The 24,226-nt window shown below is 62.5% G+C and overlaps 4 protein-coding genes across 5 annotated transcripts; 2 read left to right on the top strand and 2 right to left on the bottom strand.

Moving 5' to 3' along the window:
• The first annotated feature begins 1,007 nt into the window (after positions 1-1,007).
• On the top strand, positions 1,008-7,967 carry CPNE7 (copine 7). The gene is made up of 16 exons (XM_061370350.1): positions 1,008-1,298; positions 2,016-2,443; positions 4,332-4,514; positions 4,586-4,660; positions 4,996-5,070; positions 5,146-5,229; positions 5,305-5,394; positions 5,533-5,631; positions 5,899-5,985; positions 6,087-6,146; positions 6,288-6,421; positions 6,503-6,557; positions 6,688-6,739; positions 6,836-6,969; positions 7,138-7,374; positions 7,539-7,967. The coding sequence occupies exons 2-16, from the start codon at positions 2,219-2,221 to the stop codon at positions 7,674-7,676; spliced, it is 1,728 nt and encodes a 575-aa protein (XP_061226334.1). The 5' UTR covers positions 1,008-1,298; positions 2,016-2,218; the 3' UTR covers positions 7,677-7,967.
• On the bottom strand, positions 6,588-23,751 carry CHMP1A (charged multivesicular body protein 1A). The gene is made up of 7 exons (XM_061370402.1): positions 23,646-23,751; positions 23,331-23,458; positions 22,862-23,008; positions 22,228-22,356; positions 20,913-21,100; positions 20,043-20,166; positions 6,588-6,597 (listed from the first exon to the last, which is right to left on the bottom strand). Exons 1-6 carry the CDS (start codon positions 23,749-23,751, stop codon positions 20,145-20,147), a joined length of 720 nt encoding a protein of 239 aa, XP_061226386.1. The 3' UTR covers positions 6,588-6,597; positions 20,043-20,144.
• On the bottom strand, positions 10,425-12,722 carry LOC133221457 (sulfotransferase 2B1-like). 2 transcript variants are annotated; one of them, XM_061370351.1, is made up of 6 exons: positions 12,098-12,323; positions 11,436-11,653; positions 11,204-11,330; positions 11,036-11,130; positions 10,781-10,961; positions 10,425-10,706 (listed from the first exon to the last, which is right to left on the bottom strand). In XM_061370351.1, the coding sequence occupies exons 1-6, from the start codon at positions 12,234-12,236 to the stop codon at positions 10,591-10,593; spliced, it is 876 nt and encodes a 291-aa protein (XP_061226335.1). In that variant the 5' UTR covers positions 12,237-12,323; the 3' UTR covers positions 10,425-10,590. The 2 variants fall into 2 exon arrangements, with proteins under 2 accessions (XP_061226335.1, XP_061226336.1); XM_061370352.1 differs by lacking the exon at positions 11,036-11,130 and having other exon boundaries at positions 12,098-12,722.
• Positions 12,869-17,277, top strand: DPEP1 (dipeptidase 1). The gene is made up of 11 exons (XM_061370348.1): positions 12,869-13,066; positions 13,448-13,572; positions 14,356-14,488; positions 14,583-14,715; positions 14,790-14,940; positions 15,042-15,111; positions 15,257-15,433; positions 15,512-15,596; positions 15,672-15,747; positions 15,865-16,000; positions 16,964-17,277. Exons 1-11 carry the CDS (start codon positions 12,884-12,886, stop codon positions 17,132-17,134), a joined length of 1,440 nt encoding a protein of 479 aa, XP_061226332.1. The 5' UTR covers positions 12,869-12,883; the 3' UTR covers positions 17,135-17,277.
• Positions 23,752-24,226: the final 475 nt, after the last annotated feature.

Here is a 24,226-nt window from a genome sequence, read left to right on the forward strand (position 1 = left end):
ACCCACCTCCCTGGTGCGATGCCTGCTTCCCATTAAATCACTTCAGATTTGATGGTGTCCACAGCTCTCAGTGCAGTTGTGTGTGAGGCAGAGCAGTTGGTGGGTATCACCCCTCAGGGCTCAGCAGTCACTTGCCCCACAAGCCTCACCCTGGTCTTAACAGTGCTTGGGGAGGGTAAAGATGTGCTGCAGCCATAGCCAGCCTAACTAGCCCTGCCCTGGCTTCTGTTTATCTGAATCTTTAAGCCAGTTTCTTAGGGAAATAAATGGATGGCATTGAAGAGGAGCCCAGCCCTGCCCGGTAGAAGGGTCTGGGGCTTATGGCCTGTCCTCATGGGTGTTTTGGGCCTCCTGGGCACTGTGTGCTGCAGGGTAGGGGATGGTTGAGTCATGGTCAGGGTTGTGGAGTCGGTCCTGCTCCAGGGAGCTCCTCTTTGCTGACTGACCAGTTCTGGGGCTGTTCCGCAGCCTGACTGCGCTGTGAGTGCCAGGACAATGGAATCATTCATTCTCATCAGCAGGTCGGTGACAGAAACCTGGGGCTTTGAAGCGATGAAGTGCTCCAGTGCAGGGACTCCAGCACAGCTGGATGGACCCGAGGGTGCTCCAACACCCTGCAAGGTCTGCCCAGCATGGGCCTCTCTCTGCCCAGTCCCTCCCTGGCTGCGGCATGGGGCTGCAGGGAAGCAGGGTGGCCTATTTCTGCCATGCAGGCTGGGGATTAGCTCCCAAAACCCAGGGCCCTCATGCTCATTAGCCCTATCTGCATTTTAATCCCTCCAAATATGGGCTAATTATATTTCATAAAGCCGAGCTGGCAGCACCAAGGATCTGGGGTGCTTGGGGGAGGGAGTGGGGGGTGATGGGGTACGGGTCTGAGTGCTCCAGCACGTGGGGAATGCACCCAGTGGTTTGGGGCTCCCCATCCTTGCACTGGGCTGTTAGTGTGTGGGGCTGCACCCAGGATGGGCCCTGGGCACCCCATGGGGAGCAGCTGTGGGGTGCTGGAAGCGTGGGCTGTGTGTTGGGAGCTCGCCTGGAGCGGGAGCATCTGTCCTGGCACGGCCTCCGGTGCTGGGGACCCCGCTGAGCCACGGCGCCTGCTGGTGGGCTCTGCGCCGGAGCCGGCAGCGAGGCAGTTAACGGAGCTTGTCATCTCCCTCTTAGGGCTTCGCTCCCGAGCTGCAGCTTGAGTCAGTTGTGTGGAGGTGGCAGCGGCGGCAGCTCCGGCTGGCACACCGGCTCCGGCTGGCACACCGACCCCAGACCCCTGCAAAGACCAAGGCACCGGCACCCAGGTGAGGGGATTCGGCCGGGCAGGGTGGGATCCGGTGCCCTCTCCACTGGGGGTAGCCAAGGGGTGCCTGTGGTCCTGGGGAGGAGGACGGTACCCTCTGGAGCTGGAGCACCATGTGCTGGGTTGCCTGTGCTGTGTGCATGGCTTCGCTGGGAAGCTTTGGCTGAGCTGGGCGTGCTGGGGCATGGCAGGAGGGCTGCTCTGACCCAGACTCTGCCCAAGGCAGGCAGCACCAGGGGGCTGGGGCTGGCAGAGCCCCTTGACGACCATTCATTGTAGCATCACTTGGCTGAGCATCACCAGCATCGAGGTGCAGCGTGGCCCCTGTCCCCAGCACAGGGGAAGTCCCCCCATAACCCAAGTGCCACGAGCCCTGTCTGGTGCAGCAGGATGTGGCCAGCACTGCCAGTGTTGCCCAGCAGCATGGACAAGGATCTGGTGTCCCCACTGCCTGCAGGGACTGGAGGGGTGTTTGTGCTCCCCAGCACCGGAATGGTCACCCCCACTCCTGCACAGCCTCACAGCCCCACTTGGGTGCTCATCCTGCCCCTCAGTGGGGCTCAAGCAGAGCTAGGCACCCCTGCTCAGCTCAAGGTGCTGTTGGGTGACTGGGGACACAGCAGCACCCATGGGGCAGGCTGGTGCTTTGGGGTACAGGGCAGCATCACGAAGGGTGACCCAGCTCCAGCTCACCTCATTGTGCTTTCATGTCTTGCAGGGTTCTGTGGAGCCCCTGGGACTGGAACCAGCCCCCCACTTCAAACAGGGTCCCCTCCACACACCAGAGCATCCCACCAACGCACCAGGGACCTGCCAGACCCCACAGGCCTGGCACCGTGGGGCAGCGTGCCCCGGGCATGACGGGTGCCTGCACAGCTCCCTGACAGCAGCAAAGGCAGCAGCCGCCCCATTGCCCCCCACATGCCCTTCTCCCACGGAGCCGCCTGCCCCCCATCTCGCCTGGCCCCCCAGCGCCCCATGGGCACCATGGGTGAGGGGCACGAGCCGTCCCCGCAGGCCTCGCTGGCCGTGCTCTCCAAGGTGGAGCTGCGGGTGAGCTGCAAGCACCTCCTGGACCGCGACACGCTCAACAAGTCTGACCCCTGCGTCCTGCTGCTGATGCAGTCCCAGGGACAGTGGACGGAGGTAGGAGAGTGGGGGGCTCCGCCAGCACCCACTGCAGCGGGGCAGGGGCTGGTTGTCATTGGGGACTTGCAGGGTGCTGGACACAGGGTTTGTGTCACTGCGACGGGAACCACACAGGTGATGGTGCTGTCCCTGGAGCAGCTCCAGGGTGGCTGCAATGCCCATGGGGCTGGAGATGGGGCAGGAGCCAGTGTGGTGGGTGCAGGAGATGATGGAGAGTAGGGTTCAGGGTAAAGAGCAGGGTTCAGGCTACAGAGCAGGATGCAAAGGGCAGGAGATGTTGGAGAACAGTGCAGGGTGCAGGGCAGGGTGCAAGAAATGGTGAACAGGGTGCAGACAGAGCAAGGTGCAGGAGATTGTGCAGAACAGGGCAGGGTGCAGGGTGCAGGGTTCAGAACACAGTGCAGGGCTTGAAGCAGAGTGCAGGGTTCAGAGCATGGTGCAGGGCTTGAAGGAGGGTGCAGGGTGAGATGGTGGGGAGCAGGGTGCACACAGAGGATGCTGACTGCAAGGTGCAAAGCTCACAGTGCCGGGTGCAGGGAGCAGGGTGCAAGGTGCAGAGAAGCTCACGGGGCAGGGCAGGGTGCTGTGGGACCATCACAGTGCATGGGGACAGCGCAGGCATCTCGGTCAGAGTAAGGCTGTGGGGCTCTGGCAGGGTCAGGCAATGGGGTGCTCAGTGCATGCCTCCAGCACAGCACCACAGCCCTGGGGCAGAACTAAGGGACACCTTGGTCACCCCTGCGCTGGTCTCACTGTGCTCGGGACCAGGATAGGGAGCTCGGAGTGAGGTCAGGGGGGGCCCTGCAGCCGTGTGCCCCTCACTGCACTGCACTGTGGGGTCCCCGTGCTGGTGCTGGCACTGGGGCCCGGATGGCTCCTTCCCATCACTCCCCACGGATTAGCTCCGTGCTGGCTCCGGCAGCTCCACGCTTGCTAATCGCCGCTGCTCAGCCGGCAGATTGAGCGCTAAATCCCTCTGCGTGTAATTGACTCTGCTCGACGGAGCCAGAGCTGGAGCCAGGGTGGGCTGCAAGGGGCCCCGTGCCAGGCTGTGCCATGCCCAGCCGAGCCAGCTGCGCCCTGTGCACTGCACTGTGTGCCATGCCATGTTCCACACATGCTGACACGCTACGGATGGCACCGGAGGCGCTGAGGTGGCCCAAAGCCCCATGATGGGGCTGTAGGTGCAGTGCTGCCCGGATTGGACCTGCTGTGCCTTGGCCACCCCACCTCAGAGGGTGCCCATGGGGTCCGGATGGTGTGGGTTCAGCAGATGCTGCTGTTCCAGGCGGGTGGTGGGCAGGGGACGGAGGTTGGCGAGGTGCCCTGGCCAGGATGTGTCCCGTTGAGTCAGCGCTGCAGGGATGGGATGTGCGGGAGGCTCCTGGAAGGCGCTCAGTGCTTGGTGCCAGCACAGCCAGAGATGCTGAGCACCCCCCGCCTGCCACGGCCATGGTGACCGGTGACTGGTACCTCTGCCTTCGGCCAGCCCAGGGTATTAGCACAGGGGCTTGTGCTGGGCACCAACTCATTGCTCCCACTTGGCTGGAGCTCCGGCAAACTGTGGTCCAGAGGCAGAGCATCCCCTTGAACTGACCACGGGGTTTACCCTGGTTCCTGAAGGGAGCAGTGCTTCACAACCTGAGACCTGGCAGGGCACAGGCATCCCTGCCCGAGCCAAAAACAGGGCTGCCTCCAAATGCTGTTTGCATGGAAACTGGTGGATGTGCAAGGCTGGTCCTTCCCGGCAGCTGGCCATGTCTGCATCCCTGAGCTAACCCTAGCCCTGGACAAGCTCTGATGTCCCAAGGCCTTGGGCAGCTCCTGTGGCCCCATATCCATCCCTGTGTCCCCGCTGCCCCCCATCCGAGCTCCCTCCATGCAGGTGGACCGCAGCGAGGTCATCAAAAGCAACCTCAACCCCGTGTTCGCCAAGATCTTCACGGTGGATTACTACTTCGAGGAGGTGCAGAAGCTGCGGTTTGAGGTGTACGACAGCCACGGGCACGCCGGCGTGGGCACGCACGACGATGACTTCCTGGGGGGCATGGAGTGCACCGTGGGGCAGGTGAGCTGGCGGCCCCCACCCCAGGGACACGCACCGGTGGTGTCCCCAACCCGATCCCTCGGCTTTTGCAGATCGTGGCGCAGAAGAGGGTGACAAAGCCGCTGTTCCTCAAGTACGGCAAGTTCGCCGGCAAGTCCACCATCACGGTGAGCAGCACCATGGGATGCATGGGTGGCACCAAGCTGGGACCCTGGGGTGGCATCAGAATGGGGCACATGGGTGGCACTGAGTTAGGGAGGGTGACCCCAAGCTGGGGCATATGGGGGGTCCCCAGTGTCCCTCCTGCTTTTCCAGCTGTCAGCCAGCCCTGCAGCCCACCAGGCTCTCAGGCATGGGGAGGGCTCAGGGTCCTGCTGATGTTTGTTTGTCACCCTGGGGGTGCCCACCGTGCCAGGGCAGGCAGATGGCACTGTGTCCCCTGCTGGGTAGCACCCTGCCCCTGCAGGCGGGGAGTGCATCCTGTGGCTGCCTCTCCTCGCAGGTGATCTCGGAGGAGATCTCGGGGAACAACGGGTACGTGGAGCTCGCCTTCAGGGCCAAGAAGCTGGATGACAAGGTGAGCCGGGTCCCGCGGCAGGGAGCAGGGTGGGCAGGGCACAGCGCGGGCTCTACCCCATGCTCCCTCCTCCAGGACCTCTTCAGCAAGTCGGATCCCTTCCTGGAGATCTACCGCATCGACGACGACCGCAGCGAGCAGCTCGTGTATCGCACGGAGGTGAGGCTGGGCAGCACCCGACCCACGGCTGGCCCGCAGCCACTGCCCAGCCCCACTGAGCCCCTTGCCCCGCAGGTGGTGAAGAACAACCTGAGCCCCGTATGGGAGCCCTTCAAGGTCTCTCTTAACTCGCTCTGCAGCTGCGAGGAGAAGAGGAAGCTGAGGGTGAGGATGGGCAATGGGGACCCCCAATCCTGGGGCACGTGTACCCCAAAGCACTGGGAATGGTGGGGGGTCAGTGCCAGGGCTGGGTGCAGTCTGGGGTGCACTGCCCAGCCATGGATGAGCTGTGTCCTGGTGCAGTGCGTGGTGTGGGACTACGACTCGCGCGGCAAACATGACTTCATTGGCGAGTTCTTCACCACCTTCGAGGAGATGCAGAAAGCGATGGGGGAGAACAAGGTAGGCACAGAGGTGAGGGGATGTGGGGGCAGCTTGTGGGGTCTTCCCTCTGTGCAAGGGGTTGGTTTGGGGTTGTTCTCTTGCTGACCCTCTCTTTGGGGAACGGATGGTGGGTTTGTTCTCCTTTGGGAAAGCTGCATCCCCCCAGGCTGAGGGTGAAGGAAGGCAGCTGTGCCCTGGGTTTGTGAGGCTGCGGGGTTATGGGGCTGTGGGTGCATGTTCGTGGGTGTGTGGGGCCTCAGGCAGCACGGGTGCAATGTGCTGCAGGTGCAGTGGGACTGCATGAACCCCAAGTACAAGATCAAGAAGCGCAACTACAAGAACTCGGGAGTCGTGGTGCTGCTGGACCTGAAGGTGAGTGCCGGTGTGCAGGCTGTGCCGTGCCGAGTTGTGCCATACCCACCTGCCGTGGGGCAGCGCGGGGCAGGCCCGGCTGACGCGGGTCCCTATGGAAGATCCACAGGGTCTACTCCTTCCTGGACTACATCATGGGCGGCTGCCAGATCCACTTCACGGTGAGCAGCATCCCACGTCCTGCAGCACCAGGGGGCAGGCTCCGGCCGGTGCCCGAGCCATGGTTGTGCTGCGGTGCCGGAGGGTCGGGCTGGCAGAGTCACCCGACCTTGCGGGGGTCCTGGCCTCCATCCCCTCTGCAGGTGGCCATCGACTTCACCGCCTCCAATGGGGACCCCCGCAACAGCTGCTCCCTGCACTACATCAACCCCTACCAGCCCAACGAGTACCTCAAGGCGCTGGTCGCGGTGGGAGAGATCTGCCAGGACTACGACAGGTCGGTTGCTCCAGCAAGTCCCCGGTGCTGGTGACCCCGGTGCTAACATTGCCGGGGTTCCTTACACCCCTTCCCTTGCAGCGATAAGAAATTCTCAGCTCTGGGCTTTGGTGCAAGGATCCCCCCCAAGTATGAGGTAAGGGGGTGGTTGTGTGGTGGGACACCAGGGATGTGCTTATCCCTCCTTGCACCCTTGGCCATGGCTCCCGTGGGGCCAGGCAGGAGCCGGGGGGGCACTGGCTGCCCCCTCCCCTCTCCCCCTCCAGGTCTCCCATGATTTTGCCATCAACTTCAACCCTGATAACGATGAATGTGAGGGTGAGTCCAGCTCTGGACAGGCTGGTTCCATGGCCCCGCTGTGCTGGAGCCCCGTGCTGCAGGGACATCCTCTCTCATCCCTCACTTCCCTCCCAGGCATCCAGGGCGTTGTGGAGTCCTACCAGAGCTGCCTGCCCAAAATCCAGCTCTATGGCCCCACCAACGTGGCCCCCATTATCTCCAAGGTGGCTCGTGTGGCGGCCAACGAGGAGCGGACCAAGGAGGCTTCGGTACGTACCCGCTGTCCCCAGCCACTGTCTCTCTGCTGGGCTGAGACCTCGCACGCTCACGCCACTTGTGGCTGCTCTAACATCAGAGCCAAGCCCTTGTCCTGCCCCCATGCATGGGGCTGGCAGTGGGGCTGAGCACCCCACCCCAGAGCTTCCCTTTCCCCGCAGCAATACTTCATCCTGCTGATCCTGACGGACGGAGTGGTGACGGACATGGCGGACACGCGGGAGGCCATCGTCCGCGCCTCCTACCTGCCCATGTCCATCATCATCGTCGGGGTGGGCAACGCCGACTTCACTGACATGCAGATCCTGGATGGGGATGACGGCATCCTGCGCTCCCCCAGGGGCGAGCCCGTCCTGCGGGACATCGTCCAGTTCGTCCCCTTCCGGGAGTTCAAGAACGTGAGTGGGGCACTGGGGACCCTCCTGTCCCTCCCATCCCCACCCCACCCCTCCCCATGGCAGCACCAAGCATCACGGCACAGCAAGCCATGGATGCTGCCCTGCACACTGGGGGCTGTGGTGCCCCCGGCTCACCCATGTCCCTGGTGTCCCCTATCCCACAGGCATCTCCAACAGCCTTGGCCAAGTGCGTGCTGGCGGAGGTGCCCAAGCAGGTTGTGGAATACTACAGCTACAAGGCCTTCCCCCCGCGTTGCCCCCGCTCAGAGACCCCTGACTCCAACCTCAGCTCCCCCCAGTGAGCCCCCCCATTGTGGTGTGGGGACTGACAGGGTCCCTGCCATACCCCAGCCCTGCTTTAGCCCCCTCCTCACCGAGCCAGGGGGCACTGGGAGCCAGCAGCCTGTCCCCACTGGCTATGGGGATATGGGGACAGCCCCGGTGCCCTGGTGCAGGACTCCCTGGCCGGCATTGCCCACTCCCGGTGCTCAGCACCTCCCTGCCTGTTTCTGCTTGGTCCCTGTTGTCCCTTGTGGTCCTCTCAGTCCCTGCTCGTCTGTTGCTGTGACATCGTTTGGAGGCTGCATGACAACACCCCCCCACCACCACCCTGGTGTGTGGGACCCCCCAATAAAGCAACCGGCCTTGTGTTCGTGCTACGTGCTCTCTGGGTTCTGACACCAAACCTCTCTCCAGGCGATCTGTGTGGTGCGGGCAAAGGGACAGGCAGCAGTTGTGGTGCTGTCCATGTCCTCTCATGCCCCTCACTGTGCTGCCCAGCGTCAGGCAAGAGCTGAACGTGGCCCTGTCCCCGTCTGCCCCTATATTTAGTGGGATTCGTGACTGGCAGCTTGCAGGGCAGTGCCGGCGCTTTCACGCTGACGTGCCTTTGAGCAGCCGCTGCTTTCAAGTTGTGTGGAGCCACCGTCCATCCCGCTGTGCCGCGGCCCCGAAATCCAGGCCACGGCAGTGGAGGCAGCGCCGGCGCTTTGCTCCTGCCCCTGCCCAGCACATTGCCTCTGCCGAGAGCCACGTGCCGTGTGCTGTGTGATGTGCACCACGTGCCGTGTGCCGTGTGCCACATGCCAGGGGCTATGTGCCATGCGCCATGCTGTGTGCCATGGGTCCCATGTTATGTCATGTGCTGCATGCTCCCTGTCATACATGCATTCTTTGTGCTCTGTGCCATGTGCTATGTACTCCGCCATGTGCTGCCTACCCATGTCACACGCCACATGCCATATGCTGCATGCTGCATGCCGTGTGCTGTGCTCAATGCCGTGTGCCAGCATGCTGTACCATGACCTGTGTGCTGTGACCCACATGCCATGTGCTGTGTGCCATGTGCCACGTACCTCATGCCTTGTGCCACCTGCTGTGTGTGTGCTCCATGCTGCACCACATGCTACCCCATGTGCCCTGTGCTGCATGTCATACTGTGTGCCACGTGCTGCATACTCTACTATGTGCTGCATACCGCGTGCCATGCACTGTGCCAATGTGCTGTACCATGTGCTGTGTGCCATGTGTCATGCTCCATGTGCCACATGCCCTCTTTCATGTGCCATGTGTCACCTGCTGCATGATTCATCGTATGTGCTCCATGTTACACTGTGCGCCACCCCATGTACCATGTGCTGTGTGTCATGTGCTGCGTTGCATGTGCTGCACGCCATGTGCCACACTGTGCTATGTGCAGCGCACCAAGCGCTGTGCCCCGTCTGCTGCACCAAAAGCCGGGTGCATTCACTGTGTGCCATTCACCTCCTGGCACGTGTTGTGTGCACCGTGCCATGTGCCCTTCACACCATGCTACGCGCTGCGTGTCGCTGTCCCGGTGCCAGCAGATGCTCCTCGGCAGGTGACATTGTATGGGCTGGGGTGTGACCCAAGGCCACTATAGCAACTGAAACTGGGGCCTGGGGCAGTGGCCACCCAAGAGCCATGCGAGCATCACTGGGCTCAGGCCGGGGATGCTGCTGTCACTGGGGATGCTGCTGCCACCAGAGGTACCAGCCTGCCCCCAGCCAACCAGCCACTCACCCATCCACCAGCACAGCCGTGCTGCCCACTGTGCCGGCCACTGGCACCCTGGCACAGAGCACCCTGCCCGCACCTCCCCGTCCACCCGTGTATTTATAGATCCTGATTCATCTCCTACGGAGCAGGATAATAGACGTCGCCATAGAAACCCAGCGCCTGATGAGCTGCGCTAGCTGCGGCTCAGTGTGGGCAGGGGGCTGACCTGGTACCTCAATCCATGGGTGCCCCACCGGCGGGCGCAGGAGGACCCCATGGGGATAGGGGGTGCCCAATGTCACCGTAGATGCACCCACCAGCGTGGGGAGCAGTGGCCAGGTTAGCAGGGAGACGGTGCCACCAGGCTGCAGTGACAGAGCCCCACTGAGGGTCTCATTGCCTGCACGCAGCTCGGTGCAGCCCTGTCGAGGGGTCTGCTCATGCTGGGGCCAAGCACTCAGCCCCCACTCCCCGACACAGTGCCACAGGGACCCAGTGGGTGATGGTTAATTAAGCCAGGGGTTAATTATTGACAGTGCCAGCGCTTCCCAAGTGCTTTGATAACGGCAATTCCTTGGAGCACGGCAGGACACGGGCTAGGGGTGCTCAGGGTGCTGGGGTGGTGTGGTCACAATCTCTGGGTGCAAACACACCCGGAGGGAGGGGAGGGCCCAAAGGCATCATGTGGGGTGCACCAGGGCAGGGATGGGGGGCAGAGGGTGCACCCTGGCAGCCCTGGGTGCTGCTGAAGGAGCCAGCTCTGTGCCATGGGCTCCACCAGCACCTTAGATCCATGCTGTGCTGCCCCTGCACTGCCCACCTGGCCACTGCCTCCTGCACCAAGATCCCTTGGGATGGGTTCCCCACCCTGCTGCTCGCCGCTTCCCGCCCCACGCCCTGGGAATGCTGGGCTGGGAACAGCAATAAATATTTATTTCCATGGGGTGGAAGCAGGTCATGGCCATGCACACACACCCCCCCCCCCAGGGCAGGAACGCGGGGGGGAGCCAGCACTGCCCCCATCCCCGGGGAGCTGCCATGCAGACAGCCCCCCCAACAACAGACCCCCAGCTCCGGTCCCTGGGGCTGTGCATGGGGCTTGGGGGGGGGGGGTCCCCATGCAGGCTGCATCCCCTTCAGCAGGGCTCAGGGGGCCAGTGTCATGGTGCAGTGAACCCCCTGGCTCCCCAAAGCCCATCAGGCCATGGACCAGCGCATGGGCAGCTCCAGGTCACCCATCTCCTCCTGATAGAGGCGGTTGAAGAGCGCGTTTTGCCACGGGGAGAAGTGGTCCCTCCAGTCCCCCACAACGCCTGCGGGATGGAGGGGACGTGGCGGCAGGATCAGCCGTGTCCCCACCATGTCCCCTGCACCCCGTCCCCCTCACCTTTCCTCATGAAGCATCCCTGGCTGTGGTCCATGATCTCGATGGGGATGAGGGAGTAGTTGGCCATGGCGTTGTCGCGCATGGCGGTGAAGCTGCAGTGCTGCTCCAGGGCTGCCAGCGTCTCCAGTTCCAGTGGGCAGCCCAGGAAGGCGCTGAGCCGCTGTGCGGTGCCACGCAGGTCCTGCAGCGAGGGGGGCAGTCAGAGCATGGCAGCCATGGGGACGGGGATGGGGACAGGGACACGCTGGGGCTCACCTGGTGCAGCTCCTCATAGGTGACATAGAAGATGTCCAGGAGCTGCCGCTGGCCCAGCCAGCCCTTGATATGGTCAAACCAGGAGCCGTAGTGCACTGGGGGAGGCAGGAGGTGATGGGGAGCCCTTGTGGGTGAGCCCCAGCACCGCGGGGGCTCCCCAGCCCTTACCTGTGCCCTCGAGGAACTGCGTGAGGAAGCTGTCGAAGGATCCAGGGTCAGGCAGGAACTTGGCCAGGCGATGGAAGTGGTAGAAGGAAACAGCGACATCCTTGGGGTTCCTGGCCACGTAGATCACCTATGGGGGGGGGTGTGTGTGTGTCAGCCCCACGGCGGGGGGGTTCCACTCAGACAACCGCTGGAAGCCCCCGTGGGGACTCCCCATCCCATCGCAGCCCCTCACCTTGGCCTTGCTGTGCTGCAGGGCAGGGGCCAGGATGCGGGCGGGCAGATGGGTGGTGATGAGCCTGCACGCAGCCGTGTCCTGCAGGTCCTGCAGGGCCTCCCTGAAGTAGACCTGCTCCAGCCACGGCGCCCGCTCCCAGTTGGGGATGGTCTTGGCCGGGAGGACGTCCCCGTGGCTGAAGAGCAGCGTCAGGATCTCCTGCATCCAAGTGGTGCCTGCGGACGTGGGAGTCAGAGCCCTGTGAGGGGCACCATGCGGCGCGGCGCGGTGTGCCACGGCACAGCATGGCACAGCATCGTATGGTGCAGGCTGGCATGGCTCAGCACAGAGCGGTGCTCTACGGGACCCTCTGCCAACCGGGCTGAGGCAGGGCAGGGAGCGTCTGCCTGCCCCCACAGGGCAGTGTTTTGGGGTAAGGGAGCCCATGGCTGGGGCCGGGGGTCCCTGCGCTGTGCCCAGCGGCCACAAGGCTGTGGGACCCCCGGGGGGCGAGGTGCCCGGCTCCCTCCCCTCCGCACAGGCAGCTCCCGGTGCTGCCGGGGAGCCGGGGCTGTGCAGCAGCCCCAGCCTGGGGGTCCCAGCCGTGCCCCACCGCCCCGCACACCCAGCAGGGTCCCCTCCCTGTGCCCCACCGCTGCTGGCGCCCTCCGAGCCCTCACCTGACTTGGGGTAGGTGGCGATGACCACGTCGGTGGGGCGGAACGGGAAGGTGACGGCGAAGCTGAGAGACTCCTGCGTGTGGAGGTGCCCCGGCAGGGAGATGCCGGAGAAGGTCTCGGTCACATCCATGCGCTCCATGTCCCGGCTGCTGCCAGGTCCGCTGCAGGAGCCAGCCTTAAGTAGTTGCAAAAGAGGAAGCTGTCCCGGCGGGCGGGAGGCACATTCCTGCCGGGGGGCCGCGGATCCGGCCACGCTGGGGCCATCGCCGGGAGAGCGCTGCCGGCGGGGTGGCCCCGGGACTGGTTTACCCCCGGGATGGGATGGGGTCCTACATGGGCAGACCCAGCACTGCAGCCAGCAGGACCGGGGGGAAAGGGCACCTCACTCACCTGGAGGTGGGAAGAGTGATGGGAGCCTCGCTGGTCAGAGCATGCCACGGTGCCAGCCCCACACTGTGCCCCACATCGCGGTCCCTATGGCTGGCACTGCGCTGGAGGCAGGGATTCCCATCCCAGCACACTCTGGGACAAGGAGCAGGGTGGTTTCCATGTGGGTCCACACCATTCCCAGCAGCCCTGCAGTGCCTCTTGCCACACACGACACGGCAGCATCAGTGTCCCCACACTGGAGCCCCCACCACGGGCGCTGTGCTGTGGGTTCCAGGGATGCCCTGGAGTTCTCCCCACAATGCTGCAGCGGGCCCATGGGGTGGGGGGAGCCCGGCCCACATCTGGCACCATTGGTACCCCCAGGGCAGGGCCATGCTGCTGCCCCCCATCCCCTCCATGGCGGGGAGGTCTCAGCACATTGCCACGGGGTGCACAGACACTTGGCCGCTCCCCGGCACCACGTCGGGGGGTGGCTCTGGGGTGGCCGGAGCCCATCCCAGCCTCGCCGCCAGCACGCAAGCGGAAAACATATTTCACAGCCGTAACAGGCAGCATCCGCTCGAGCGTCCCGGGGACGGGGTGAGTGGGGGACAGGGGTGCCGGGGCTTGCCCATCAGTAGTCAGGGTGCTGGTGATGCCTGCACTCGGCTGGGATGCTGTCGGGTACCAGCACTGGGCTGGGGGTGCCAGCACTGGGGAGGCCAAGGCGGGGATGGGAGCAAGCAAGAAGAGTCTGGGCTGCATTAGAGGGGTCGGGAGCGTTCCCACAGCTATGCGAGAGGCCCTGCCACCCAGGAGGGCTGCGGCAGCCACCATCACAGCACCCCAGTGCCCAGTGGCAGGGCTGGGAGCAGGGTACGGCTGCGGCTCCTGGTTACTCATTGATGGTGGGAGGGGATGGCCGGTGCATGCAGCAGCGGTGGCAGGTCACCACGGCTCGTCCCCAGCCGCGCCGAGCAGACGAGGATGCCGGGCAGGAGTGCGGTGGTGCTGGCGCTGGCGCTGCGCCTGCTCCTGCCCAGCGCCGGGCAGCAGCACCGGGAGGAGGCCGAGCGCATCATGAGGACCACGCCGGTCATCGACGGGTGAGCAAAGGTTGCCCGGCCCCACGGTGTGTCTGCCCCGTGAGAAAACCCCAGAGCCAGAAAGCCCACCGGGGACGGCCCTGGGGGGATCCCAATGCCGGGCACCTCGGGGTGAGGGGACAGCTCTCCCAGGGGATCCCCGTGCCGGGCACCCCGGGACCGTGATGCTGAGGGGATCCCCAGGAGGTGCAGCCCAGCGGGAGCAGGCAGAGAGCCGGGAAGCCAGGGGCTGTCCCAGGGGAGTCCCTGCTCAGATCCCACGGGGTCGTGTCCTCGGGAATGTCACTGATGTCTTGCCAGGACCATCAAGAGGCTCCCATCCCCCACAGGGTTCCCCCATGGTACCAGCCCCGGGTACAGGGTGCAGGAGAGGGGGAGCCGGAGGATGTGGGGACGGTGATGAGTGAGGGCAGAAGTGGGAGGCTGCGGCCCCAGCACTTCCCCAGAGGCACTGCTGGGAGCGGGACCCTGTGCGGCGGTGACGTGTTCTGGTGGTGACATTCCCACAGTGGTGACAGTGATTTCCTGCCAGGATCCTGGCTGGCTCTCCCGGTGCGAGTGGGGTTGGAGGGATGCGGGAAGCATCCCCAGCCTCCCTCCGGCTCCCTGCTGGCCAAAACGGGGGAACATGGCTCTGGTTTTGGGAGAGGGCACAAACGGGTGGGGAGGTCAATGATGGATGGATGGATGGATGGATGGAATGATTGAGTGGAGGAATGATGGAATGGATGGATGGATGCATGCATGGATGGACAGCCCCTCACTCTTCTCCCCCCTTCCCAGGCACAACGACCTCCCCTGGCAGCTCCTCAAGAGGTTCAACAACCAGCTTGGGCTGCCAGAGGCCAACCTGCTGACACTCAACGGCACCCACACCAACATCCCCAAGCTGCGCAGCGGGCACGTCGGGGGGCAGGTGGGACAGCGAGGGGACCAGGGACAATGGGGTGGGACTGGGGACCCCATGGGGTGGCAGGGTCCCGGTGCTCACCGCTTGCTGCTGGGGACAGTTCTGGTCGGCGTACGTGCCCTGTGACACGCAGAACAAGGACGCGGTGAAGCGCACGCTGGAGCAGATCGACGTGGTGCACCGCATGTGCGAGCGCTACCCCGATACCTTCGCCTGCGTTGGGGACAGTGATGGTGAGCGGGCACAGGGCTGGAATGGGGGTGCCCTAAGGGACCCCCCAGCTGATGTTTCCCCCTCCATCCCACAGGCATCCTCCAGGCCTTCCGGAGCAACAAGGTGGCCAGCCTCATTGGGGTGGAGGGCGGCCACTCCATCGACAGCAGCCTGGGCGTCCTGCGCACCTTCTACCGTCTGGGCGTCCGCTACATGACCCTCACCCACAGCTGCAACACCCCCTGGTAGCAGCCCCAGGGGGGACAGGGATGGGGGGACAGAGCCAATGTGGGGGCACAGGGACACTTGTCCTGGGGTCTGCGCTGATGCTGTCCCTGCTCCGCAGGGCTGACAACTGGCTGGTGGACACTGGGGATGACTCAGCCCTGCACCACGGCCTGTCGTCCTTCGGGAAGGTGAGCGGAGACAGCGTCAGCAGCGGGACCTGTGAGCAGTGGCACGGTGCCATGGCGGTGGTACCAACCAGCCCGATGCTGCGGCATTAAGCCAAGCAGCAGTGCCCTGGGTGCACAGTGACCCTCACCCGCCCCATCCCCGCAGACGGTGCTGGAGGAGATGAACCGCCTGGGCATGATCGTGGACCTGGCCCACGTCTCAGTGGAGACGATGAAGGTTGTGCTGAACCTCTCCAAAGCCCCCGTCATCTTCAGCCACTCATCCGCATACAGCCTCTGCCAGCACCGCCGCAACGTGCCCGACGAGGTGCTGAGGATGGTGGTGAGCGCTGGGGCCCGGCCATGGGCAGGGATGGGGACAGCACTGGGGAAGCCAGGCTCAGGGCCACCTCTCCCCCAGGCCTCCACAGGCAGCCTGGTGATGGTCAACTTCTACAGCGCGTACGTGACATGCGCGGACACGGCCACGCTGGAGGATGTCGCAGGTGAGGAGGGTGCCCGTGGTGAGGGTGTCAGGGTGCCCCCTCTCCCTGCTCACCCTGTCCCCTCGGCACCCGCAGACCACATGGACCACATCAAGAAGGTGGCCGGTGCCCAGTCCGTCGGCTTCGGTGGTGACTACGACGGGGTCTCAGGGTGAGGCGGGTGATGGGTGCTGTGCCGGTGGGATGGGGACGTGCCAGGGGGTATCTCCCCGTGCCCTGCTTTGGGGTGCGGGAGGCGGCTGCCCCGGCACAGCTGCGGGTGGCGCAGGCTCCCCAGCGGCTTGGAGGATGTGTCCACGTACCCTGCACTGGTGGCCGAGCTGCTGGCGAGGAACTGGACGGAGGAGGAGCTGAAGGCGGCCCTGGCCGAGAACCTGCTCCGTGTATTCAAGAAGGTGGAGGAGGTGAGCAGGGCATGGGGATGTACAGGACATGGGGACACACGGGGCATGGGGGCACATGGGGCATGGGGACACATGGGGCATGGGGGCACGTGGGGCATGGGGGCACATAGAGCATGGGGACACATGGGGCATGGGGACACATGGGGCATGGGGGCACATGGGGCATGGGGACACATGGGGCATGGGAACACATGGGGCATGGGGACACACGGGGCATGGGGGCACATGGGGCATGGGGACACATAGAGCATGGGAACACATAGAGCATGGGGACACATGGGGCATGGGGGCACATGGGGCATGGGGACACATGGGGCATGGGGGCACATGGGGCATGGGGACACACGGGGCATGGGGGCACATGGGGCATGGGGACACATACAGCATGGGAACACATAGAGCATGGGGACACATAGAGCATGGGAACACATGGGGCATGGGAACACATAGAGCATGGGAACACATAGAGCATGGGAACACATAGAGCATGGGAACACATGGGGCATGGGGGCACATAGAGCATGGGAACACATGGGGCATGGGGGCACATGGGGCATGGGGACACATGGGGCATGGGGGCACATGGGGCATGGGGACACATAGAGCATGGGAACACATGGGACATGGGGACACATAGAGCATGGGAACACATGGGGCATGGGAACACATAGAGCATGGGAACACATGGGGCATGGGGACACATGGGGCATGGGGGCACATGGGGCATGGGGACACATAGAGCATGGGAACACATGGGGCATGGGGGCACATGGGGCAGCAGAGACAAGTAGGACATGAGGATGTACAGCACCATGGGCTGTATGGTGACACAGGGTGGCGCAGGGACACAGGGCAGTGGATGAATAGGAGCACAGGGACACTCAGGATGTTCAAGGTGACAGGGGCTGTGTGGGGCACAGGGACTGCACCTCGCTGCGGGAGCCCACCCTGTCCCCATTGCAGGTGAAGGCAAACCTGCAGAGCACGGCTGCCCACGAGACACCCATCGCCTTCGAGGAGCTGGAGGGGACGTGCAGGACCCGCTATGGCTACGCCAACAGCGCAGGCACAGCCCGGCTCCCGCTGGCAGCCCTGGTGCTGGTGCTGGCACTGCTCCACTCCCTGCTGTCCTAGCACTGGCTCCCATCACAGCTCCAGCACCCTGCCCAGCAGGATGCTGGTACCTGCCCTGTGGCTGCTGGCCTGGGCACATTCCTGTGCCCCTTCCCTCCTGTACCAGCACCACAAGGGAAATAAAGACATGTTTCAAGCACCGCTGGCACCGTGTGCCTGTGCCAGGACCCTACAGGAACCACCAGCCCCATATCCCTGCTGTGCTGGAGGTGATGAGCCACCTAGCACATCCCTGACCACACTAGGATGTCACCAGCCACCCTGGCTGCACGGTCCGGGCCCATGGGCACACACCACGAAGCTGTAACCACACCGGGAGTGACACATTGCTGCAACACACGGTCAGAGTGGCTGTAGGGCTGCCTCCGCAGGACGCTTACATTCATCATTAGCTAATTAATTGGCTACTCAATTATCTCCTTAGCTATTTCCTGTCACATTCGGGAACAGCCTGTCTGCGGTGCGGTGCGGAGGCGGCTCTGGGCACCGGGAAAACAGGCAGGGGAAGGAGAGCCATCTTCCTGTGGCATTCACAGATTGGCTGCGGCACAGAGCCCCGTCTGCCAGCCCAGCACCGGGATGGGATGTGCCCAGGACAGCTCCGGCAGCGGGACACGGCCCCCAGCACGGGGGTGAAGCTGCTGTCAGTGGGTGCCGGGGGCAGCACCAGGGTGTAAGGCACTGGGCTCCCACAGTGGGGATATGGGGTGAGGATCTGCCCCTCATGGAGCCCGGCCTTCAACCAAGGACTGGGAAAGGTGTGGAGAATGGCACAGGGCTTCGCTGGAGGTAAGGAGCCCATCTCCAGCAGCTGCCCCAGCCTCCCCAGATGGTGATGGTGGCACTGGGGCTGTGATAACTCCTGCTCACCCCAATCCCCCCCCAGTTCAGGGTCAGCACAAGACCCCAGCAGTGGGGAGCTATGGCTCTGTGGTGACTGATCCCCTTTCCCTGGGGAAGAGGAGGCAGGAAGCTGCAAGAGCACGACTGGATCCCTCCTGCTCACCCCAGCTCCACAGCAGCCCCTTGGTCTCTATCCCAGGCAGGGGACAGGTCACAGCCATCAGACTGTGCCACAGCAAGGGGACCATGGATGCACTTTCACATCTGAACACCCAGGCACAGCATGATGGATGGTCAGGGGTTGTTTATTTGAGATAGCAGATGGGAATCAACAGGGGTTTGGAGAAGAAGGCAGCGAATGAGACAAGCTTAAAAAAACCAAAACCAACAAAACACACAAACGAAAGCACAAACAAACATCACCCTGACAGAGGGAGCTCCTTAGGGCAGTGGCTCCCTGGGCCCACGGGTGTCCCCTGTGCAGGGGGATAACTCTGCTTGCTGCCCAGCTCACTGGGAGGTGACACTTCACCCTGCACAAGTGACTTGGAGTCCAAAGCCACCTCCAGAGTCACCTCCCCTCGCCCCACCACAGCACAGGGTGGGGAGGAAGGCTCTGTCAGTAACCAGACCCACACTAAGGCCATTGAATTCAGAGGAAATAAGAAAAACAGTGAGAAGTGTTTGTGTTGTTAAGTGCTGGGACACAGCCCCTGTCCACAGCCAGCCCTGCGCCACGCCTGCACACACAGCCTAGGTGCCTGTGAACGTCAGCAGCACTGGGAGCTGCTCCCCTCACTTCCCTCTCAGCACACCTTAAAGTTCCCTTTGGAAGTGATGCATCAGAGCCACCCCACTGCAGTGGGACCAGCTGCCTGCCCTGCACCACACAGGACCCAGCCACTGCACAGCCTCCATTTACAGCCTGCAGCAAGTTAAAAGTTCCTCCTCCCAAGAGCCAAAGGAAACTGCATTTCCTTCCCGGCATCAGCCCAGCACCTCACGGTGCCTGGGAGCCACAGAGAAGGGGCACAGAACACTTCAGTGTAGGAAGAAGGCTCCGAGGGATGAGCAGCCACGTTTGCCATGAGATGGAGGAGAGGGGCCAGGGGAGGCAGCCCCCCTCTCCCCCATCTCAGTGCTGTTCTACAGGCAGCAGCAGCAAGGAGGGGACAGCAGAGGAGGAATGGCAGCAGACACTCAGGGGACGAGCTGCAGCCAGACACGCTCTGGGTATGGTTTAGCATTTACCGTCACACCCATCCGGCTGGGGGGACATGTGGGAACAGGGCTGCGGCCACCAGCGCTGTGAGCTGCTGCAATCCACTCCCAACTGTTGAGCACGGAGCAGGAATTGCTCCACATGGGAGGCCAGGGCTTGGATAACCATTTCCAGACCAGAGCGGGTGGAGATGGGGGAGCTGCAGACTCACACACACGCATACTTGTGCAGGGCAGGACGAGCATTTCAAAGGTCACTTTGTGGTAAGGAGCTCCAGGGAGGATTGGCCTGGGAGGACAAGGAGCCAGCAATTGGCAAGGTGAAGCCTGCAACAGAGGGCACTCAGCTATGGCTCGGGAAGGTTACTGTAAGGGAAGAGATGCCACGGAGAAACCTCCCTTTCCTGCAAGGCACTGGCTTCCCAGAAACCCCACGGCTGGGAGAAACACCCTTCCCAAACCACTGCGAGGGGAAGGCGGTGCAGTGGGATCCCCCTGCTCCTTGTAAACAGCTCCTTACTGCGGGCCCCAAGGAGAACAACACAAGTGTGCTGCACACACATAGAGGCGAGTGAGGCAAGCAGCACCCCAAAACACACTGCGACCTGCCTCCAGAAGGATTCTTTTTAGTGTTAAATCAGGAGCGTGACACTGCACCATGAGACACCGCCAGAAACCGGCAGCAGCCCTCCAATGGAAAACACCCTGAAATCAGACCCAGTGAAGCATTCCTCCAGCCCGGAGAGGCCACCTCTGCTGCAGAACCCCTGCCAAGATCACTGCTGGTTCTGGGAAAAGCCATCACCACCACAGCCCTAAAGCAGAGTGTCCAAGCGCAGGCAGGGCTGGAGCAGGGGATGGCAGCGGCTGTGGGGAAGGAGTCCTGGGCCCATCGGCCCCACACCATCCCAGCAGGGGCAGCAGTCCAGAAGGGGGACAGGAGACCTTAATTCCGCAAGGCAGCCAACCTGGAAGGAGAGCACGAGAAGGAAGGAACATGAGAGCAGCTGTGACTCAGGAAAACCCTTCATCCGTGACTGCAGGGGACATCTCTGCCCAGAAACCTCCTGCTCTGCGGCAGAGGTGTGAGAAATTCTGCCCTGAATTAACATGGACTGCTTGGATCACACAGCCACGGCTGCCTGGGGTTAACCTGGAGTGTGTCACCAACACAGGCAAGGCCCTGAGGAGAAGGGGCTCCTGGTTTCTCTTCTGAGCACCTCGCTGCTGGCCCAGTGCCTGTCCCAGAGCCGTTCTCAGCTCCCAGGGGAGCACAGCCTCAGGGCTGTCCCCAGATGGACCCAGTGGGGGCTGAGTGGGGAAAGGAAGCTCATCAGCATCTCCTGGGGCAGTTCCAGGGAGACAGCTTGTTCCTGGAGCTGTTTGAAGGTCAGAGCCAAGCGTTTCAGAGCACCGGCAGCTGCGTGAGGGTGAGCACGGAGCAGGGGGAGACTGTTCTGCACCCCACGAGGAGGGCTTACTGCTGAGTGCCAAAAGACACCCTGTCCAGGCACACAAAGGGGCCCCATGGACCCAAACAGCCACCTCACCTCCCTGCATAGGGTATCATGGGGACTGCCCAAGCACCAGAGCAGCGGGCTCAGCATCCTCCCAGCATGCCACAATGGTCTAACTCATCCCCTTCCCACTGCTGGGTTGTCCCTGGGAGGACTCAAACTGCCTCGAACAAGGCAGAGACCTGGGAAGCACAAACCTCCGTGACAGTTGGTCTTCCTGGGAGCGCACTGAGCTCTCCCCCACCGCAGAAGCACCCTCAGGGAGCTGGTTGAGCTGGTCCATGATCTCCAGCCCGTTCTCCTCCGCAATCTGGACGATGAGGCTGTCTACCTGCTCCTGTGGCGTGGTCAGTGTGGTGGCTGAGCTCATGGAGTCCTCCATGACCTGTGACAGACACAGATTGTCACCCTGACTCACAGGAAGAGCTGCCTGGCCCAACCTGGCTGCTTCTGCCAAAAATCCTGCTGCAGATCGTGTACTGCAACCAGTCCCCTCAGCCAGAACAGCCTCATGCTGACAGCACGACAGAGGGGTGCAAGGTCTGGGTGAGAGAACCAGTGTTGTTCTTGCACAACTGGGGATAAGGCTTCGCAATATTAAGGCTTTAGAATAATAGAGTTTTAAAATCAGTATTAAAACATTGCAATATTAAGACTTTTCAATACTGGGGCTGGGGCTAAGCTATTAAGGTAACAAAACAAAGGGTTTGAAATATCGTAACTTAAAAAGACACACTCTGTGGTTAAAGACAATATCATCTCTAGAGGAAAGATACACTCTGTGGTTAAAAAGAATACAGTCTTTGTACAACGTATGAAGCTAAGCCGGTGCAGGCTGGTTCTGTAGTTAAACAGTAAGTTGGGGTACTGCATGTCTGCCAGAGAGTTATGAAATCAAACCATAAAAGGAGATAAATAAATAAGAGGAAGGGGAGTATGAAATCAAGTAAGGGGAGGTGTAACCAGAGGCAGGACATTTGGCATGTAGATTATACATGTCAGAGAGGCTGTAAACCTTGGAGTAACCAGCCAGTGGGGAAACAAGGGAGGGAACCTGCAGACAGGACAGGAAACATAAATCATAGCTCTGATTTTGCTGTGTGTGCCTACTTGCCAGGACACCCGTTTCTGCACAGACATTAATAAATAGCTGCTTCACCGCTGTGTCTACCCTGAGCTGAAGTTTTTATCTAGAGACGATTTCTCAGAGTCTGGTTCTACCACAGACCCCCTCCGAGCAACTGACACTGGGACAGCCACATCCCTTGTCGTGCCACATTTGCCTCTCTGCACAGCAACTCCTCCCCTGTCAAGCAGCATAGATGGGTCTTTCCCCGTGTTTTTCAGCTCAGGGGGGTTCCCACACCAGAGGCTGGAGTCCCCAAGGGGAAACAGGGAGCTGCTGTGGAAGCCTCAGTTACAGCTGGGACCCACAGTTCAGAGACGAGCCCACTCTCCCAAACCCTGCAGCCCCCAGCCCTCCCGGACCCTCCAGAGGCCACCAGCACTTACTGATGTGTGAACATCCAGATTCTGAACCTGCTGCTCGAATTTATCCATCACTGCAGACACCTTCTGTAGGTCCATGGAACTCAGAGCCTTGTCCAAGGCCTTGGTCACCTGGGCCATATTTTTTGTCACCTGCAAAAGGAGATTGCTTCATGTGTGCTCCCAAAAAGCAAGGTATGTTTCTGCTGAGAGCAAAACCTACATCAGTGAGGGAGAAGCAGCATTCAGATGCTCACAACAGCTCTGTAAGGCAGGACAGGCTTTGTGGGCTCACCAAACACACCAAGGTCCAGCCTGGCTGTGGGTTTCTCTAGCCATGCACCCCCACTGAAGACCCCAGTGCTCCTGGCAGGATGAGTCCCAGCCCACCACCCCTGTACGCGCAATGAGGCAAGAGATCCCCAGAATGAGTCTCTCCCTCTGGGCAGCCATGGGTTAGGGATTTAATCCAAAGCAGCACTGCTGTGAGGCCACCTCAAATGGGCTCTTCAGAGGCTGAACTTGACTGAGAGGGTCTGAACCAAGTACAAAGCCTGGTGTGGTTGGGACAGAGCTCTGAAGTGGTTTGAGGCAGCGAGAGGAAAAGAGACAACACATGTTCATGTCTCAAGCCCCACGCACACTCAGAGGCTCTTACCCCCTTCATGGTCACTGCTGTCTGGACCTTGGAGGCCACTGCATCCACCCGCGAGGACATGCGGAGCCAGTTGAGCCCCTCATTCTTCTTGCGGATGGCATTCTCCGCATAGACACGAGCACACTCCACATTCTTCTGCTGAAGGGCCTGCGAGGGCAAAAGGGCAACCACTTACACAGAGATGCACCACAGGTTTACAAACAAGCACACTCTGTTTGTGCCTGACAGCTTCCCAGCAGAAAGCAGCTCTACTGAGGCCTCAAACACTGAGCACCCCCTGGAACGGGAACGGAATCCCTCTTGGTGTCACTGGGACACACAGTGTCCACCCAGCACATTTGAAAGCTGAGATAGGGGGGGGCTTGGAACACTTGGATGCCGAGATGGGGCACACAGTGAGGCCTCAGGGGGACCTGCCCCTCGGTGGCACATGCCAGGAGGCCAGCCCCAGCCCGCAGCTCCAACCCACCTTTTTGACTTTGGCTTGCTCGGCCTTGGAGTCCTTCTCGGCTTTTTTGGCAAGTTTCTCCAGCTGTTTCGCTGTGAACTGCGGAGAAAGCACCTGCTTAGGGCCGGCGGTCCCACACAGAGCCGGGGCTGCGGGGTACAAACACCCCCCCCCCCCCTCCCCGGGGACAGGAGCCACGCAGGGCACCCGGTAAACCGGGAAAGCCGATTCCCCTCCTCCGGGAGGCACCGGCCATCCCAGAGGACAAACCCGGCTAAAGGGCTCCCTCTTCCCGCGGCCGCCGGCATCGGCGGGGCGGCCCCGGCACCCCCGCGCCTCCGGAGGGCGGGTCTCCGCAGCCCAGAGCCTCCCTCTGCACCGGCGCCGCAGCAGAAGCCCCGACGAGGCGCGAGTCCACGGGCGGAGCGGAGCCCGGCGCCATGGCGGGGAGGCGGACGGCGACCGGGCCCTCCGGGAGCAGCGGTACGTGATGGGGGGTAGGCGGAGCCCGCCGCCGGCCTCACCTTCAGTTGGAACAACGTGTCTGCAAGGGAAAGAGAGCACCGGCTCAGGCGCCGCACCGGGGCACCGCCGGTACTGGAAGCCCGGCGCCGGTCCCCACGCGCGGTACATCCCCACGCGCGGTACATCCCCACGCCCGGTACACCCCTACCCCTATACCTATCCCTATACCTATCCCCATCCCCATCCCCATCCCCATCCCCACCCCTACCCCGGCACAGTCCTGGTCCCCCCCGGTGCGGCCGAAGCCCCAGTTCCGCCCGTACCGTCCATCCTTCCCCGCCGCCGCTTCCGGGTTCCGTGCCGCCGGTGCCGCCGCTTCCGGGGTGCGCGCGCCGGTTCTCGCGAGAGTGCCAGCCGGCTGCGGAGTCACGGGGGAGGGTGGGGGGGGTGCG

Source organism: Neopsephotus bourkii, unplaced genomic scaffold (assembly GCF_033783945.1).
Source record: "Neopsephotus bourkii isolate Nb327-2 ecotype Australia unplaced genomic scaffold, CSIRO-AGI_Nbou_v1 NB_1541, whole genome shotgun sequence".
NCBI classification, from domain to species: Eukaryota; Metazoa; Chordata; class Aves; order Psittaciformes; family Psittacidae; genus Neopsephotus; species Neopsephotus bourkii.

Excerpts from the sequence above, each read along its gene's own strand:
- LOC133221457 (XM_061370351.1), bottom strand. The coding sequence starts at position 12,236 with ATGGAGCGCATGGATGTGACCGAGACCTTCTCCGGCATCTCCCTGCCG. Across the intron at positions 11,654-12,097 it reads CGCCACCTACCCCAAGTCAG|GCACCACTTGGATGCAGGAG; the intron begins GTGAGGGCTCGG and ends CCACGTCCGCAG. Across the intron at positions 10,707-10,780 it reads GGGATGCTTCATGAGGAAAG|GCGTTGTGGGGGACTGGAGG; the intron begins GTGAGGGGGACG and ends TCCATCCCGCAG.
- CPNE7 (XM_061370350.1), top strand. The coding sequence starts at position 2,219 with ATGCCCTTCTCCCACGGAGCCGCCTGCCCCCCATCTCGCCTGGCCCCC. Across the intron at positions 2,444-4,331 it reads CCCAGGGACAGTGGACGGAG|GTGGACCGCAGCGAGGTCAT; the intron begins GTAGGAGAGTGG and ends CCCTCCATGCAG. Across the intron at positions 5,230-5,304 it reads AGCTCGTGTATCGCACGGAG|GTGGTGAAGAACAACCTGAG; the intron begins GTGAGGCTGGGC and ends CTTGCCCCGCAG.
- DPEP1 (XM_061370348.1), top strand. The coding sequence starts at position 12,884 with ATGGCGGGGAGGTCTCAGCACATTGCCACGGGGTGCACAGACACTTGG. Across the intron at positions 13,573-14,355 it reads ACCACGCCGGTCATCGACGG|GCACAACGACCTCCCCTGGC; the intron begins GTGAGCAAAGGT and ends CCCCCTTCCCAG. Across the intron at positions 14,941-15,041 it reads CACAGCTGCAACACCCCCTG|GGCTGACAACTGGCTGGTGG; the intron begins GTAGCAGCCCCA and ends CCTGCTCCGCAG.
- CHMP1A (XM_061370402.1), bottom strand. The coding sequence starts at position 23,751 with ATGGCGCCGGGCTCCGCTCCGCCCGTGGACTCGCGCCTCGTCGGGGCT. Across the intron at positions 23,459-23,645 it reads CGGAGACCCGCCCTCCGGAG|CCCCGGCTCTGTGTGGGACC; the intron begins GCGCGGGGGTGC and ends TGTACCCCGCAG. Across the intron at positions 21,101-22,227 it reads ATCTGGATGTTCACACATCA|GTCATGGAGGACTCCATGAG; the intron begins GTAAGTGCTGGT and ends TGTCTGTCACAG.